The 18,062-nt window shown below is 43.1% G+C and overlaps 1 protein-coding gene across 1 annotated transcript in view; it reads left to right on the top strand.

The window, feature by feature from the left end:
- The window catches only part of PROC (protein C, inactivator of coagulation factors Va and VIIIa), a 99,845-nt gene that overhangs the window by 64,360 nt on the left and 17,423 nt on the right, over window positions 1-18,062 (top strand). Inside the window, exon 7 of the mRNA XM_044290859.1 lies at window positions 9,183-9,280. Within this exon, the coding sequence (XP_044146794.1) occupies window positions 9,183-9,280 (98 nt within the window). The remainder of the gene's footprint in view (window positions 1-9,182; window positions 9,281-18,062) is intronic.

The raw sequence follows: 18,062 nt of genomic DNA, 5'->3' as shown, positions 1-18,062 counted from the left end.
CTAGTAGGGGCTCATGCACTCGAACGTATTTTTTGTCCGTGTCCGTTTCATTTTTTTGTGGCCCGTATGCGGTACAATTTATTTCAATGGGGCTGCAAAAAATAAATAAACGGAATTGACTCCATGTGCATTTCGTTTCCGTATTTCCTCAAGTCCGTTCCGTGTAATATGTCATATTCTTGTCCGTTTAGCAGACAAGGATAGGCGCAGTTACAATGGATCCTCAAAAAAATTGATGCAATACGGATGTCAAACGGACGTATTTTTTGCGGATCCGTGTTTTGCGTACCGCAAAATACATAACGTGGTGTGCATGAGCCCTAAGGTAAACAAGGAAGGGAAGATGAAGACAGAGAAGAATTTGAGTGGTTTTGCCCACAATGCTTTCTCGTAAGCCTGGAGGTCAATCAGGAGAGAGGTTATTGGTAGTAATGAGCGGCAGGGGCTATATTCAAATTTGCAATATTTCACAAATATTTGGGCGAATATTCATCATATATTCGTGAATTTGCGAATATTTTCTTGATTGCGAAAAATCAGCAATGTAATATTTGCGTAATGTGCACGAAATACAGGCGTGGGTCATTTTTGCTGCTAGTAGTTTCCTGAGGCTGGAGAAAATGGTTGGCACAGCAGAACATTAAAAATGGTTTTATATGCAGTTAGAGTGCTCCAATATATTTGCGATTGCGCTAATCGCCACTAATGATCCAAATATTTTGGCGCAATACGTGACACCACATTTTAGCAGAACCTATCAGCTACACTATATCAGGATATAACCTACACTGACTATCTCCCAATAACTATCTGTATTATATATATAAGCTAACTTTTCTATTGGTTGCTAGGGATGTTGCTAAGCTCAGACAAAGACATTGCAGCCTTTTCATTGGCCCACAAGCAAGAAGGGAGGTTACAGATGAAAAAAAAATCTAGAATATTCGAAATTCCGAATATATATCACTATTTTCTAAATATTCGCGAATTCTCGAAGTGACAATATTTGCAATTCGAATATTCGCGCCCAACACTAGTTATTGGCAGGATTATTAGGCTCTATGCTAGCTCTGAAATACAGACCCATTCTGAGCTCAGCCACTGATGTGACAGGACGTGTTTGTCCAATCTGCGATAGACACACAATAAGGCCCCTTTCACACGGGCGAGTATTCCGCGCGGGTGCAATGCGTGAGTTGAACGCATTGCACCCGCACTGAATCCTGACCTATTCATTTCTATGGGGCTGTGCACATGAGCTGTGATTTTCACGCATCACTTGTGCGTTGCGTGAAAATGTCAGCATGCTCTATATTCTGCGTTTTTCACGCAACGCAGGCCCCATAGAAGTGAATGGGGCCGCGTTAAAATTGCAAGCATCCGCAAGCAAGTGCGGATGCGGTGCGATTTTCATGCATGGTTGCTAGGTGAAGATCGGGCTGGGGACCCGATCTGTATTATTTTCCCTTATAACATGGTTATAAGGGAAAATAATAGCATTCTGAATACAGAATGCAAAGTAAAATAGTGATGGAGGGTTTAAAAATATAAAAAAATTAACTCACCGAGTCCACTTGATCACGTAGTTGCGGATCTCTGTCTTCTTCTGTAATGTTGAGCTGCCGGCTAAGGACCTGTGGTGACGTCACATCACATGATCTAATCACATGGTCCCTCACCATGGTGATGAACCATGTGATTGCACCATGTGATGAGCACAGTGACGTCATCAAAGGTCCTATTCCTGTGCACAGCAAAGAAGAAGACAGAAGAGATGCCGGCTGCGCGATCAAGTGGATTAAGGTGAGTTAAATTATAATTAATTTTTTTTTAACCCCTCCAGCCCTATTGTACTATGCATTCTATATTAACCACCTCTGGACCGCCTAACGCAGGATCGCGTTCCGGAGGCGGCAGTCCCAGGCACAGTCACGCATATATGCGTCATCTCGCGAGACGCGAGATGGCGCGCTTAGCCGGCCCGCGCATGCGCATCGCGGGCCGGCAAAAGTTAGAGAGGGGCCAATGATCGTGGCTGGCAAGCTGATGATTTTTAAAAAAACGAATCAGAAGCCAGTTAACACATTATATTTGTAAATATGTGTTAAATGGCTTCTCTGCTCCTCTGCTGGTCCTTTTCGTCGGTTGGTCTCAGCCGAGGAGCAGGCATCACAGTGAGTAGCACCAAACACTACACCTTAGCCCCAGATCACCCCCTATCACCCCAATTAACCCCTTGATCACCCCTGTCAATCACCTAGTGAAAGGAAAAAAGTGATCAGTGTAAACTGTCACTTTTTTTTCACTGGGATTGACTGATAGGTTTTAGGATAGTTTAGGCCCCTTGGTTAGGTAGTTTAGCGATTGTTTAGCGCCCAGCCCACCGCAGTCACTGATTCGCGGATTAGCGTATCGCTAATCAGCATTTGTACTTTTATAGTATCTGTAAGTGATCAAAACTGATCACAGTCAGATCTATAATAGTATTAGTGTCACCTTAGCTCGCCCTCCACCAAAAACGCAATGTTTGCCCAATCAGGCCTGATCGGTCGCCCACACGTGCGTTCACCCACGCCCGCCCCGCCGCAGTGACAATTTTTTTTTTATCACTGCACAATCACTTTACAAGCGCTGCGGCGATAAAAAAAATCAGTTTTGATATTTTTTATCAACCGCAGCGGCCTCCGGTACTCCGCTAGCCTCCCATTTGTAAGACAGGCTTGCTTTTTTTTCTTGGGTAGTCTCAGGGAATACCCCTAAATTTAGTTGCCCAAATGTCAAACAAGGGGTATTCTTCTGAAGAGGCCTACAGGCCTCTGACCCAGTCGGATGAGGAATGGGAACCCTCATCTGATGAATCTAGCGGGTCAGAATATGAACCTGTAGAAAGCAGTGGCAGTCTGACACAAAGTTCGGATGAGGAGGTTGAGTTCCCTGATACCACCAGGCGTACCCGGCCCTGTGTCGCTAGACCACAGGTTGCGCAGGATCCGCTTCAAGGGTAGCAGAGTGGGGCTGGCGCTGTCGGATTACGTGGTGAGGCATACACCAGCAGCGCAGCCCATCCTGGACCTAGTACCAGCACTGCTGTACAACATGGTGAAGTGGCGAGCACCAGAAGGGCAGTTAAAACTGGTACGGTGGCACGTGCAATAGTTACCCCGTTGCAGCCACCGCACAGACAGGCCTGTAGACCCCCTAGAGTCCCTGAGGTGCTGGCAAATCCTGATTGGCAGTCCCCAACTTCAGCCGCACCATTAGTTCCCCCTTTCACCGCCCAGGCTGGAGTTCGGGTTGAGACAGCTCAGATCGGTTCGGCCCTGGGATTTTTTGAGCTGTTCTTGACTGCGGAGCTCTTGGACTTAGTTGTGGCAGAAACAAACCGGTATGCCACTCAATTTATATCCGCCAACCCGGGAAGCTTTTATGCCCAGTCTTTCCGGTGGAAACCAGTCCAAGTTTCCGAATTAAAAAAATTTGTGGGCCTTCTCCTCAACATGGGTCTAACCAAAAAGCATGAATTGCGGTCATATTGGTCCACGAACCCAATACATCACATGCCCATGTTCTCTGCTGCCATGTCCAGGGCACGATTTGAGGCCATCCTGCGTTTCCTGCACTTTAGTGACAATAGCACCTCTCGTCCCAGAGGCCACCCAGCTTTTCACCGGCTCCACATAATTCAGCCCCTCATAGACCACTTCAACCAGAAATTTGCAGATTTGTATACCCCTGAGCAAAACATCTGCGTAGACGAGTCCCTAATACATCTTACCGGGCACCTTGGCTTCAAACAATACATCCCAAGCAAGCGCGCCCGGTATGCGGTCAAATTGTATAAGCTCTGTGAAAGGGCCACAGGCTATACCCACAAATTTCGGATCTATGAGGGTAAAGATCAGACCCTGGAGCTGGTCGGTTGCCCTGACTACCCGGGGAGCAGTGGGAAGACAGTCTGGGACTTGGTGTCACCCTTATTTGGCAAGGGGTACCATCTTTATGTGGACAATTTCTACACAAGTGTGGCCCTCTTCAGGCATTTGTTTCTAGAACAGATTGGCTGCTGTGGCACCGCGCGAACTAGTCGCGTGGGCTTCCCCCAACGGCTCGTTACCACCCGTCTTGCAAGGGGGGAGAGGGCTGCCTTGTGTAACGAAGAACTGCTCGCGGTGAAATGGAGAGACAAGCGTGACGTTTACATGCTCTCCTCCATTCACGCAGACACGACAATCCAAATTGAGCGAGCAACCAGTGTCATTGAAAAGTCCCTCTGTGTCCACGACTATAATTTGCTCATGGGAGGGGTGGACTTCAATGACCAGATGTTGTCACCGTATTTAGTTTCCAGACGCTGGTATAAGAAGGCGTCTGTATATTTAATTCAATTGGCTGCATATAATAGTTTTGTTCTCTATAGTAAGGCTGGGAGAACAGGATCCTTCCTCAAATTTCAGGAAGAGATCATCGAGAGCCTCCTGTACCCAGGAGGTTCCGTGGCCCCATCCACCAGTATAGTTAGCCGTCTACACGAGCGACATTTCCCCAGTGTCGTTGCCGATATACCTCAACCCAACAGTCACCCCGAAAAAGATGTTGTGTCTGTAGCAGGAGTGGAATAAGGCGTGACACCCACTATTTCTGTCCTGACTGCCCTGACCACTCTGCCCTATGCTTTGGAGAGTGTTTCCGGAAGTACCACACACAGGTACACTTAGCATAGGGATTGCATCTCACAGGACAGGCACACAGGGCTATTAGGGCCCATTCACACACAGCTGCTGCAAACCTCTCCTTTCACCTGGGACAAAGTGCATAATGTACTTCGCCACATCTTTGGGAGATTTGCACTTTGCACATTGTCCCATGAGGAAGAAGAGGTTTGTCCTATAAAAGGTAAAAAAGAAAAGAAAAAAAGAAAAAACACCAGTAAGCAAAAAAGTTAACGTTCAGTTCAAAAAGTTAAATAAAGTTTATATGTTCTGTTCAAAAGTTATTATAAAGTTAATAAAATTTATTGCGTTGCGGCCTGTGTTTTTTTTTTTTTTTTTTATACCTTCCAGGTGGACCAACCGATCGACTAGCTGCAGCACTGATGTGCATTCTGACAGAACCATTGCGCTGCTGTCAGATTACACAGAAGTCGGTGTATGCGGCGCTGAAAGACGAGATTTCTCCTCTGCAGTAAAAGATACGTTTGCCGAGGCATATGAGCTGAGGAGGCGGCGGTGTTCATATGCTTTGGCAAACACTTTGTATATATATATAAAAAATATAAAAAAATCCTGGCAATGATTTATTCATCCACATAGATTGATGTGAATAGAGAAATCGGGTTTGCCAGGGCATACGAGCTAAGTGGGTATGGATGTTGGGCGGAGCTCCTATGTCCTGGCAGACGCCTTTCCCCTCCTTTTTTTGGGGGGGCAGAGATTTTTTCATCCACATTGATCGATGCAAATGAATAAATCTGTGCCGTTCATTTTTTCTTTCAGCTCAGCGGCTGAACGTAAAAAATAAATCTCATTACCCGTATGCTCAATATAAGGAGAATAGCAGAAACTCCTAATGCTGGCCATACATGTAATGATTGCGGAGACCCTCAAATGCCAGAGCAGTACAAACACCCCACAAATAACACCATTTTGGAAAGAAGACACCCCAAGGTATTCGCTGAGGGGCATATTGAGTCCATGAAAGATTGAAATTTTTGTCTCAAGTTAGCGGAAAGGGAGACTTTGTGAGAAAAAACAAAAAATAAATCTATTTCCGCTAACTTGTGCCCAAAATTTTTTTTTCTATGAACTCGGCATGCCCCTCATTGAATACCTTGGGGTGTCTTCTTTCCAAAATGGGGTCACATGTGGGGTATTTATACTGCCCTGGCTTTTTAGGGGCCCTAAAGCGTGAGAAGAAGTCTGGGATCCAAATGTCTAAAAATGCCCTCCTAAAAGGAATTTGGGCACCTTTGCGCATCTAGGCTGCAAAAAGTGTCACACATGTGGTATCGCCGTACTCAGGAGAAGTTGGGGAATGTGTTTTGGGGTGTCATTTTACATATACCCATGCTGGGTGAGATAACTATCTTGGTCAAATGCCAACTTTGTATAAAAAAATGGGAAAAGTTGACTTTTGCTGAAATATTTCTCTCACCCAGCATGGGTATATGTAAAATGACACCCCAAAACACATTCCCCAACTTCTCCTGAGTACTGCGATACCACATGTGTGACACCTTTTTGCAGGGCAAAGGGGCCCACATTCCAAAGAGCACCTTTCTGATTTCACAGGCCATTTTTTACAGATTTTGATTTCAAACTACTTCTCACGCATCTGGGCCCCTAAAATGCCAGGGCAGTATAACTACCCCACAAGTGACCCCATTTTGGAAAGAAGACACCCCAAGGTATTCCGTGAGGGGCATGGCAAGTTCCTAGAATTTTTTATTTTTTGTCACAAGTTAGCAGAAAATGATTGATTTTTTTCTTTTTTTTTTTCTTACAAACTCTCATATTCCACTAACTTGTGACAAAAAATAAAAACTTCCATGAACTCACTATGCCCATCACGAAATATCTTGGGGTGTCTTCTTTCCAAAATGGGGTCACATGTGGGGTAGTTATACTGCCCTGGCATTTTAGGGGCCCAAATGCATGCAAAGTAGTTTGAAATCTAAATCTGTAAAAAATGGCCTGTGAAATCAGAAAGCTGCTCTTTGAAATGTGGGCCCCTTTGCCCACCTAGGCTGCAAAAAAGTGTCACACATGTGGTATCGCCGTACTCAGGAGAAGTTGGGGAATGTGGTTTCTCAATGGGAAAAGTTGACTTTTGCTGAGATATTTCTCTCACCCAGCATGGGTATATGTAAAATGACACCCCAAAACACATTCCCCAACTTCTCCTGAGTACGGCGATACCACATGTGTGACACTTTTTTGCAGCCTAGGTGGGCAAAGGGGCCCACATTCCAAAGAGCACCTTTCTGATTTCACAGGCCATTTTTTACAGATTTTGATTTCAAACTACTTTGCATGCATTTGTCCCCCTAAAATGCCAGGGCAGTATAACTACCCCACAAGTGACCCCATTTTGGAAAGAAGACACCCCAAGATATTTCGTGATGGGCATAGTGAGTTCATGGAAGTTTTTATTTTTTGTCACAAGTTAGTGGAATATGAGACTTTGTAAGGAAAAGAAATCAAAAAAAATAATCATCATTTTCCGCTAACTTGTGACAAAAAATAAAAAGTTCTATGAACTCACTATGCCCATCAGCGAATACCTTAGGGTGTCTACTTTCCGAAATGGGGTCATTTGTGGGGTTTTTCTACTGTCTGGGCATTGTAGAACCTCAGGAAACATGACAGGTGCTCAGAAAGTCAGAGCTGCTTCAAAAAGCGGAAATTCACATTTTTGTACCATAGTTTGTAAACGCTATAACTTTTACCCAAACCATTTATTTTTTTACCCAAACATTTTTTTTTATCAAAGACATGTAGAACAATAAATTTAACGAAAAATTTATATATGGATGTCGTTTTTAAAAAAAAAATTACAACTGAAAGTGAAAAATGTCATTTTTTAGCAAAAAATTCGTTCAATTTCGATTAATAACAAAAAAGTAAAAATGTCAGCAGCAATGAAATACCGCCAAATGAAAGCTCTATTAGTGAGAAGAAAAGGAGGTAAAATTCATTTGGGTGGTAAGTTACATGACCGAGCAATAAATGGTGAAAGTAGTGTAGTGCAGAAGTGTAAAAAGTGGCCTGGTCATTAAGGGTGTTTCAGCTAGCTTATAAATCAGAAACTTACGGACTTCAGGATCTTATAATAGCATAAATGTTATATGGATATGTATTTTTGTATTACAAATAAAATATTTAAATAAAAAAAAAAAAAAAAAAAAAAGGGTGTTTCAGCATGTTATAAGGGAAAATAATACAATCTACAAAACACCTAACCCAAACCCGAACTTCTGTGAAGAAGTTCGCGTTTGAGTACCAAACATGCCGATTTTTCTCATTACAATGTTTTGCACTCGCGCAGAAAAATCGTGCATTTTCCCGCAACGCACCCGCATCTTATCCTGGCAAAAAAACATGACGCCCGTGTGAAAGAGGCCTAAGACTTTAGGGTCTTGCAGGGACAGTGTAGCGATTGTGAAGATATATTTTGTTATGTAGATTGAATTACTAGGTAAGTCAAATTTAATCATTAGGGACAGCATAGGGGCAGTTAGCATACTGAGTGTTCTACAGTCAGTGCTGCTGGAGCTGTTCACAAATCACATGTATAAGAATCTCTGTGCAGCGGTGCAGGACCCTGTAAAGAGACACTACTCTTTTTATGTGCATGAACCAGACTTTCTGTCCAAAAACCTGCTGCAAAGCTTCTACAGGTCATTAATGTGCAATAGGCATATTTCCCAGCATCACCAGCAGCATATATTTTGCTGTATATGATGCACAATTGCGCCTTTTTCCAAAAACATGATGCAATTTTTCTACTGTAAGTGCGCAATTACGCATATTTTTGTGCGTCAATTGCAGTGTATATTTTGGATGCAGCCTTTTTGGGCTACTTGTTCAGAAAACGCCACTGATGACCCGCTGCTGACGAACCAGATGACAAGCAGGAGACCCGCGCCTGTATTGGCCCGAGGACAAGCGGAGCGCTGAGTTAACAAATGGGATTGTGATCAGAATATCATCAGTAGCTTTGTGGCACCTTTGCTGCATGTAGGGATGGATTTTGTTATTCTGGGGTCCCAAAGTTATGTCTGGGGACCACCCAACCCATTGCTAAGCTCTTCCCCCATTAGCCAGCTACATTCCACCCTCATCAGCCTGCTAAGCCCCACTCTCAGATTAGAAGTCCAACCTGGGCACTTCTGCTACTGCTCTATAGCTGGAAAGGCCCACTGGGCCAATATGCTTCTGAACCAGCTACACAAGTGGTCATTTTTATTTTGTTGTTTTTCTTCAGCAAACCTCTTTTGGCTAGCAAGGGCCCCTTGTTCTCTGGGCTTGGTGGTAAAGGTAGTCCCTGACTATGTGATTATCAGAAGGACTCCAAAATATTTTTTTTTTTTTTTTTTACTTTGAAATACAATTCTGAATAAGATAATACAAGCTGACACAGTATATTTTGTACATAAAACTTAATGATCTTTGCTTGTCTTTTAGTTGAATTTCCTTGTGGCAAAATGAAAATCTTCAACTCTAACTATTCAGCTCGTCTTACTGGAGCAAAGAAAGGAAAAAAAGGAGACAGCCCTTGGCAGGTGAATACCTCTTATAACTGTATCCTATTATACAAAATTCAGTGTGAGGTTCACTTTCTTTCATAGTATATTGTTTTAGGCTGCCCATGCACAATGTGGCCCGGCAGCTAGATCCTCATGTGGATCCTCATGCTCACCACTCATTGCCAGGCCGCACCTGTACATGCTAGTTAAAACAGATACCATGTATGTTACTGCCCAATAAGGGCTGTTTCACACGAGCGGATGCCGTGCGTGACATCCGCTCTGTGAATGACAGCCAAGACCCGATGCGGACAGAAGAAGCACGGAGCAGTAACATGACTGATAATGCTCCGTGCCTCTCTGTGACAACTTTATCTCACTGTGATTTCGTAGTAAAGAGATCACAGAGAGGCACGGAGCATTATCAGTCATGTTACTGCTCCGTGCTTCTGCAGTCCGCATCGGGTCTTGGCTGTCATTCACGGAGCGGATGTCACGCACGGCATCCGCTCGTGTGAAACAGCCCTAAGTATTTTGTGTATGTGCAGCCTTAGTGTTTTAGTTTGTTAAATTTTAGTAATAATATTCATCACAATGAGAAAACAATATAGTGACTAGTGTTGATTGAGCACCAAAGTGCTCGGGTGTACAGTGTACATTTTAGGACATGGTCAGATATCATAGTCAAGTATCAAAATAATGCCAATCTGACACCTGACCCTGACAGCTGACCCTGACACCTGACCCTAATGAACATTGTACGGGTGCTCTGGTGCTCAAGTAGAACACTCTATAGAGCACCCGAGCACAATGGAAGTCAATGGGAGAACCAGAGCATTAAACCAGGCACCCCCTGCTCTGAAGAGGGGAGAGTGTCTGGTTCACAGGAAAAGGTCAGAAATTGATGGAAACACCACTGAAATGGTTCGGGAACAGCATGGGGAGGATGTCTGGATGCATCTTGGACTCACAGGTCGCTGCTGGGAACGATGTTGTCCGAGTATTACTTCACTTTTACAGACTGACAATAATATTCACAAAACCGAAGATAAAATCGATTTTAGAGGAAAAATTGTTAGGAAACATTCTTTCCTGTATATTTACTTATATATAAAGTGCAAGTGCTTCCACAAATTACAAGGAAGAGGCACTCAGATACAACCTGTATATCACATAAAGGAGGGCCTCATTAACATTGTGGTACAATAGTTCAGGTAGTGGGACTCATAAAGCCTATGCACTAAGTGAAAGGGCTGCCAAAAATTACAAGGACCGACACTCCAATACACCCTTTATTACACATAAATACACACCCATGAAAAATGATGATTGATGGCCTGCTGGTGACCCTCAAAAACATTAGGAGCAAGGACCTGCTGGTGATCTGGCCATCTAAAACATTAGGGGTAAGGGTCTGCTGCTGAGCTGACCCTCTAAAACATTAGGGGCGAGGGCCTACTGCTGATCTGACCATCTAAAACATTAGGGGTGAGGGCCTGCTGCTGAGCTGACCCTCTAAAACATTAGGAGCGAGGGCAGCCTAATAAGCAGGTTGATATGATGGAGAAGGAGGAGGAGGATGAGAAAAGGAAGATTGAACCATATACCCTTTTTTGTGGTGGAAGGGGTGCATGGGAATACAGTGTATTCAATACACCATAGAGTAGAGAAGTCAGGGGCAATCCAGGCCTTGTTCATTTTGATAAGAGTCAACCTGTCAGCATTTTCAGTTGACAGGCAGATGCGCTTTTCAGTTATTATGCCCCCAGCAGCACTAAATACACGCTCTGACAAAAACGCTGGCAGCAGGGCAGGCCAGCACCTCTAAGGCGTAGAGCGCCAGTTGGAGACCTAATAGTTGGAAGGCACAGAGGGATCACTGGGATCACTGAGGACGCTGACACGGTCTGCTATGTACTCCTTTAGCATCTTCCAAAACTTTTCCCTCCTTGTGACACTAGGCTTTGGAGAGTGTTGCCCTGCCTCTGTTGGTACTGCTGTGTGTTCCCCTCGTCTCCCCTCCTCGGTTACCCAAGGAACTACGTACTCTGCCGCCAGCGTTCTCAGCTGAAAATGTTTGGAGCAATTTTTCCACAAGGACCTTCTGGTATTGCACCATTTTGCTAGTCTTCTCCACCACAGAAATGAGAGATGAGTTCTCTTTGTAGCGGGGGTCGAGAAGGGTGAACAACCAGTAATCGATGTTGGCCAAAATGCGTATAACGCGAGGGTCACGGGAAAGGCAGCATAACATAAAGTCAGCCATGTGTGCCAGAGTCCTAACAGACAAGACTTCGCTATCCTCATCAGGAGGATGACTCTCAATCTCCTCATCCTCCTCTTTGGCCCATCCATGCTGAACAGATGAAATAAACCTGCTATGGGTACTACCTTCTGTAATTCGCCCACTGGCTCCTGGTATTGCCCATACGGCACAGGTAGGTTAGTGTTAGGTTCCGAGCTACTTGAGATACCTTGGCACGGTACTCGGGCTCAGACATGTCCTTCATATAAGGATATAATTCTCAATTTTATCACCAGTTTGAGGGTTTAGTCAGACTTGTTTGTTTGCATCCACAATAGTATACCTTCCTTATTAATGTTTATTTCATATAGCTATTTACCTCCACACATCTTTCTATCTTGTGTAGGATGTCTTTTTGTGGTACTTGTGGTCCGCTGCGGGCATCCTCCACTGTATGCATTTTTTTCTGGGGATCGCCATTAGCAATGGGCCATGAGTGCAGGATCTGCTCCCCTGGGAATAGATGCACAACTGCATATGGGGTTGAGCACTTCCTGCCTTTTGATACCACGCCATTTTTTGCAGTTTGTGCATAGGTTAAGGCACAGAAAAATGTCTTTCTGGGTACAGTTCTTGAACGTTGCAGCAACTTTGGTTTTCAAAGTCCCAGACAGCCTGAGAAGGGGGAAAAAGGGAACAATATGGCGCAAACTTGGCGCAACTTGGATGCTGTGTGGATGGTATAGTCCTTAATAGAGCCCTTTTAATAAAGGAGAGGGAGCTAAAACCAAAAACAAAACATAGAACTTCTCCCTTAACAGTGCTCCTGCTCCACTTTTAGTAATGGCCAACCGGCCTACTTACAGGTATAAAGCTCATTTCCGTTGGGGCTGCTTTTTCTTGATGGTCCGGAATTTTTCTCGCTCCCATAGGCGGTTCCGGGCTTGACCGCGACGAGTTTTCTGCAGAGATGAGTCCTGATTTGGTAAAGCTTCTCCAGGTGCCCCTGCTGAGCAGCCACTAATGTAGGTGATGGCGGAAATCCTGATGGAAGTAGGACCCGCAATCCTTGTCGTTGGTAGCACCTGTGCCATCCCAGGGTACGACTCGGCCTCCACAACGTTCACCCAGTGTGCAGTCATGGAAATGTAGCATCCCTGGCCAAAAGCAGTTGTCCATGTGTCAGTTGTTAAGTGGACCTTCCCAATAACTGCGTTGGTCAGGGCATGGGTGATGTTACGAGACACATGCTGGTGTAAGACGGGAACGGCACACCTGGAAAAATAGTGGCGGCTGGGGACTGAGTACCGTGGGACGGCTGCCGTCATCAGGCTGTGGAAAGTCTCAGTGTCCACAAGCCTAAATGGCAACTTTTCAAAGGCCAACAATTTGGAAAGGTGTGCATTTAGTGCTATGGCCTGTGGGTGGGTGGAGGGTATTTGCGCTTTCGTTCAAAGGCCTGGGGTATGGACATCTGTACGCTGCGCTGGGACACAGAAGTGAATGTGTTAGCTGATGGTGTTTACGAAGGTCCAGGTGCATGGCGGGAGGTATCCAGGCCTGCGTCTTGGACAGGGGATTGGCCAGCACGTAACACAGGGAAAGAGGAGGCAGTGGTGTGACCCGCTGACACTGATTGTGGTTCTGTTACTGTATCTATACATGCAGCTTGGTTCTGTTACTGTATCTATGTATAAAGCTTAGTTCCGTTACTGTATCTATGCACTCAACTTGGTACTGTTACTGTATCTATACATACAGCTTGGTTCTGTTACTGTATCTATACACACAGCTTGGTTCTGTTACTGTATCTATACATACAGCTTTTTTTTTTACTGTATCTATGTATAAAGCTTAGTTCTTTTACTCTATCTATACACTCAGCTTTGTCCTGTTACTGTATCTATGCATTAAGCTTTGTCCTGTTACTGTATCTATACACACAGTTTGGTCCTGTTACTGTATCTATACACACAGTTTTGTCCTGTTACTGTATCTATACACACAGCCTGGTTCTGTTACTGTATCTATACACACAGCTTTGTCCTGTTACTGTATCTATACATACAGTTTGGTCCTGTTACTGTATCTATACACAGCCTGGTCCTTGTTGTAGAAATATTAATATTAGAAATCCTCTCTCATCAGGCTTTGCGTAAGGACTGGCAAATCTCTCAACCGCAGTCAGACAAAGGTGTTACCATCTTGAGTTCTTCTGAGCAACTGCCCCTCCTCCACAGTCTGCTCACCTTTTATTTAGTCACAGTAACAATAGAAAGGGGCTAGCCAGTCACCTGACCACCTACTTCATGTAACAAGGATACAGGAAGTGATAACACAGGAAGATGAGATAGTTCAGGTACTTGTCAAAGGACAGGGGAGGGCATCAACGTGGCTGGACAGTGCAATGCACACATCCCATCCCTGTATAAGGAAGGATGAGTCATGTCCATTGTCTGATCAGCCAGGTGGCCGCCTATCCCCCATCACTGTCAGCATGGATACCATTCAATACGGCTCAAAGTGACCAGTATCTAGTGAAGATCATTCTACTGGTTCTTATAGGTTTGAGATTATCTGCGAGACATTGCTACGGCTATTGTCAGTATACGGAACGAGTATACCGACAAGGCAGATATGCATGTCTTAAAAGCAGATATGTATCCAGAAAGGGATAGCGAAGCCGCAGCAGTATGCAGACTTCACTTCTCTAATGTGTATAGACATTTGAAGGGAAGAAGCCCAGTGCATTGCACTGTAGCACATACAGCTTGGTTCTGTTACTTTATACATACAGCTTGGTTCTGTTACTGTATCTATACACGCAGCCTGGTTCTGTTACTGTATCTATGCACAGCTTGGTCCTGTTACTGTATCTACTTATACAGCATGGTCCTATTACTGTAGCTATACATGCATCTTTTTGCTATTGGCTTTAATGGCTTATCTAAGTACAGAGCTTAGGTACTTTACTTAATTACTTGTTAGTTAGTTTTCCATGTTAATAGGGAGCTTGGTTCTGTTTGGTATCTATGTATTGAGCTTGAAAGGGGTGTACAAGTTCAAATTTTTGAGGGAAAACTTCAGGGAGGCTGTAAAAAACAAACAAAAACATCTAAACTAATTTAGCTGATCACTATTTGATCCAGCACCACTGCTCTGTTCTCTCTGCCAAGCGGCAGCAGGGACATAATGTATTGGCTGCTGTGGTGACTTGCCTGTATACCGTACATGACTGTTGTAACCAATCACTGGCCTCAGTGGTATACAGCACCAAGGCCGGTGATTAACTGCAGTGGTCACGTGAACTATTACACTGCAAATACCTTTATAAAGAATTATTTTAAAGGATGTTGATGCAGACCAGAAAACCCCTTTAAGTATCCATACTATATGGTGGGCCCTTTGCACCCTAGCCTCACACTGTATAGCTATATATTTACTGTAGCACACCCAATTGGTGAAAATTGTGTTGTCCTTTATTCACCCATACAGTGACATTGCAGTCCTCTTACTGGGACTGTTCTCTATCTAGCTATTGATGGTGCTGCCCTAATTTTCTATATACTTACTGTATATACATTTAGAAGTAGGGATGAATTAATGAAAGGTATCTGGGCTGCTTCACCTGCTACTCTATGAGATCACTACACTGGCACAGAGGAGAGAGAGCTGGGAAACTACAGTTAGTCCACCTCCAAATGTCGTTGGACCAGAAGGATAAAAAGTATTGGTGCTACCAGATAGGAAAATGTAATGTACATAAAAAAAACTTTACAATATTTGTATTGTGTGTAGATTGCAATGATACTTCATTTGTAACGCCCTGTTCATTGCATAGTAATACTTTATGTGGGGTAGCCCCTTTAATCATTTGAAGACACAGGAAAACGATGCACTTGCTGTGCCAGTGTGATTAGTTGGATGAGTATGTTCATCCAAATGCAGCAGTGACTGCAGCTCAGGAACAACAAGTGTGCCTTTGTGATCAGGAGCAGGAAAGCAGCTATAATAAACCACCGCTCTAATGGTGGAGATCAGAAGAACCTTTGACCTCTGCCACTTAACCCCTTTGAAGTCATGGTTAACAGCAACTTTGGCATTCCTTCGGGTTCCTTTGTGTACCCATTTGGGCCCACCACAACATGATGCATGGTCCTATGGTGGCCATGGTCTCTAGCGTTGCCATGTATGGAAGCCTATTAATTAAACTGACAGGTACACTATACCGTAATAGATAACTATTACGGTATGCTATACCAGTGATAAATGCTTTAAGACCAAGCCCTTAGTGGGATTTAAAGAAAAAAGTTTTAAAAAAAAAATATTTGAAAAAAAAGTTGACCTTTTCCACTTATCCAGTCTTCTATTGGAGAAAAAAAAAACACTACACATAATTGGTATTGCCACTTTTAGAATGACCTTATCTATAAAATTATCATGTTACTTATCCTGCATGGTTGAAAAAAAAATGGAATTGCTGGTTTTGGTCACGTTTCCTCCCCAAAACATGGTGTAAAAAGGTATTTGTATCCCAAAATGGTATCAATAAAAACTACAGTCTGTCCTGCAAAATACAAGCTGTTATACAGTTGACTCAATGAAAAAGTAAAAATGTTATGGGCCCTAGAATATGGTGATGCAAATGATGATTTTTAATTAAAGAAAAAGGTGATTTTATGAAGTAAAAAAAAACTATATACATTTGATATGGTTGTCCCAGTATCAACCCACAGTATCAACCCACAATATAAAGTTATTATGTAATGTACCCCACAAGGTGCACCCAAAAACAATATAAATGAAAAACATTGACAAAGTTATTATTTGGCCACCTTGCTTCCCAAATAAGGGAAAAGTTATGAAGATGTTCTTGAAAATGAGGAAAATACAGCTTGTTTTGCATAAACATACAGTATGCTGACACAAAGTGTAAAGTACTTTAAAAAAGTTGTATAAAATGAATACGAAAATAAAAAAGCATACATTTGGTATCATCATGATCATATCAATCCAAGTAATACAATAAATAATTAAATTAAAAAAATAAAACACACTGACAATAGTTGTTTTTTGCTCATCTCATTCCCCCCAAAAATGTAAAAAAAAAAAAAGCAATATGCACTCCAACATAGCTCATGCAGCTCCATCAACGCAAAGAAAAACATAAATTGCTTACCAAAGAAAAAGAAAAATAATAGACCTCAGCTAGGGAACCAATATTAATCATTGAATCCCTAAGCTATGAGGGATCCGATAAATAAAAATAAAGTATGCTAATAAAGCAGCACCATTAAATAAATTATAAATGTATATATACACTTGAGAAATTTTGGGGTGCTGTCATTGGTTTCAATAAAAACAATTACCAGTAAGTGATTTATGTTTTCCCCTCTCCCATGACAGCACCCATGCGAACTAAACTATGAATCAACTCAAAATTAGGAAGGGGGACTACAGCTTGTAGCATCTTTCTCCCGGAGGCAGCATCCAAATCTAGATGCAACCTATAGTGTCTTAGAAAGGTATGAGGAGAGGACCAGGTGGCAGCTCTCTAAATCTGAGGGAGAAAAACATCAGTTCCCTCTTTCCTATGTAGTAGCCACTGGTCTTGTTGAACGTGCACCAAACCCCTCTGGGACAGGAAGTCCGCTAGAGGTATATGCAATTGAGATTGACAACTTAACCCACCTAGCAATGGATGTTATGGATGCCTTCTTTCCCCTACAAGATCCCTGAAACTTGATCAGAAGATGCTCATCTACCCTTTATTCTTTCGTGGATTCCAGGTAAGTAATTAAACATCTCCTAACATCCAAGCAGCAAAAACTGTTTTTTGGTGGGATTAGCACAAAAAAAAGGCAATATTATGTCCTGGTTCTGTCGTAGTCATAAACCACCTTAGAAAAAAGGGCAAGGGTCTTATAATCACTTTGTCATCTAAAATGTTGGTATAAGGGGGAAAAGCAGAGAAGGCCTGAATTTCAGAAATTCGTCTAGCTGACGTGATGGCTAACAGAAAAGACATTTTCAAAGTGAGGATTTTTACAGGTATCACTTTTATAGGTTCAAATGGCGACTGAGTTAGAGCACACAATACCAAGTTTAAATTCCAAAAGGGAGTGAGAGGTCTCAAAGAGGGACATAATCTGAAGGCTGCTGACATAAATCTTTTAATCCAAGAATGCTCAGCCAATCTAACATCATAAGAGGAGCTGAGGGCTGTACGTTTAATGTGGCACATTTTAGATTTTTATCCAGACCTATAAAAAAATGTAATATATCAGATACACAAGGGGCCTGCAACGGGTCAGGACTCATTCTTAAAAAAATAGTGAAGACATTCTAAATTTTAAAATAATTATTGGTCGTAACAGTCTTCCTACTAGCTAATAGGGTACAAACCATTCATGGCTGCCCTCTGAATCTAGCGACCTGCCAGGGATCCGTGGAGCTATGTAGGCAGAACAAGTTCATCCAGACCTGACAAGAATCAAGGCTGACCTCTATGTCATTGTGTTTATGATTTGTCATTGTGATTCCTTTATGAGATAGCGTCAGGACAGGAAGCTA

This window comes from Bufo gargarizans, chromosome 4 (assembly GCF_014858855.1).
Source record: "Bufo gargarizans isolate SCDJY-AF-19 chromosome 4, ASM1485885v1, whole genome shotgun sequence".
Taxonomy (NCBI): Eukaryota; Metazoa; Chordata; class Amphibia; order Anura; family Bufonidae; genus Bufo; species Bufo gargarizans.
This window is presented reverse-complemented; position numbering and strand designations above follow the sequence as displayed.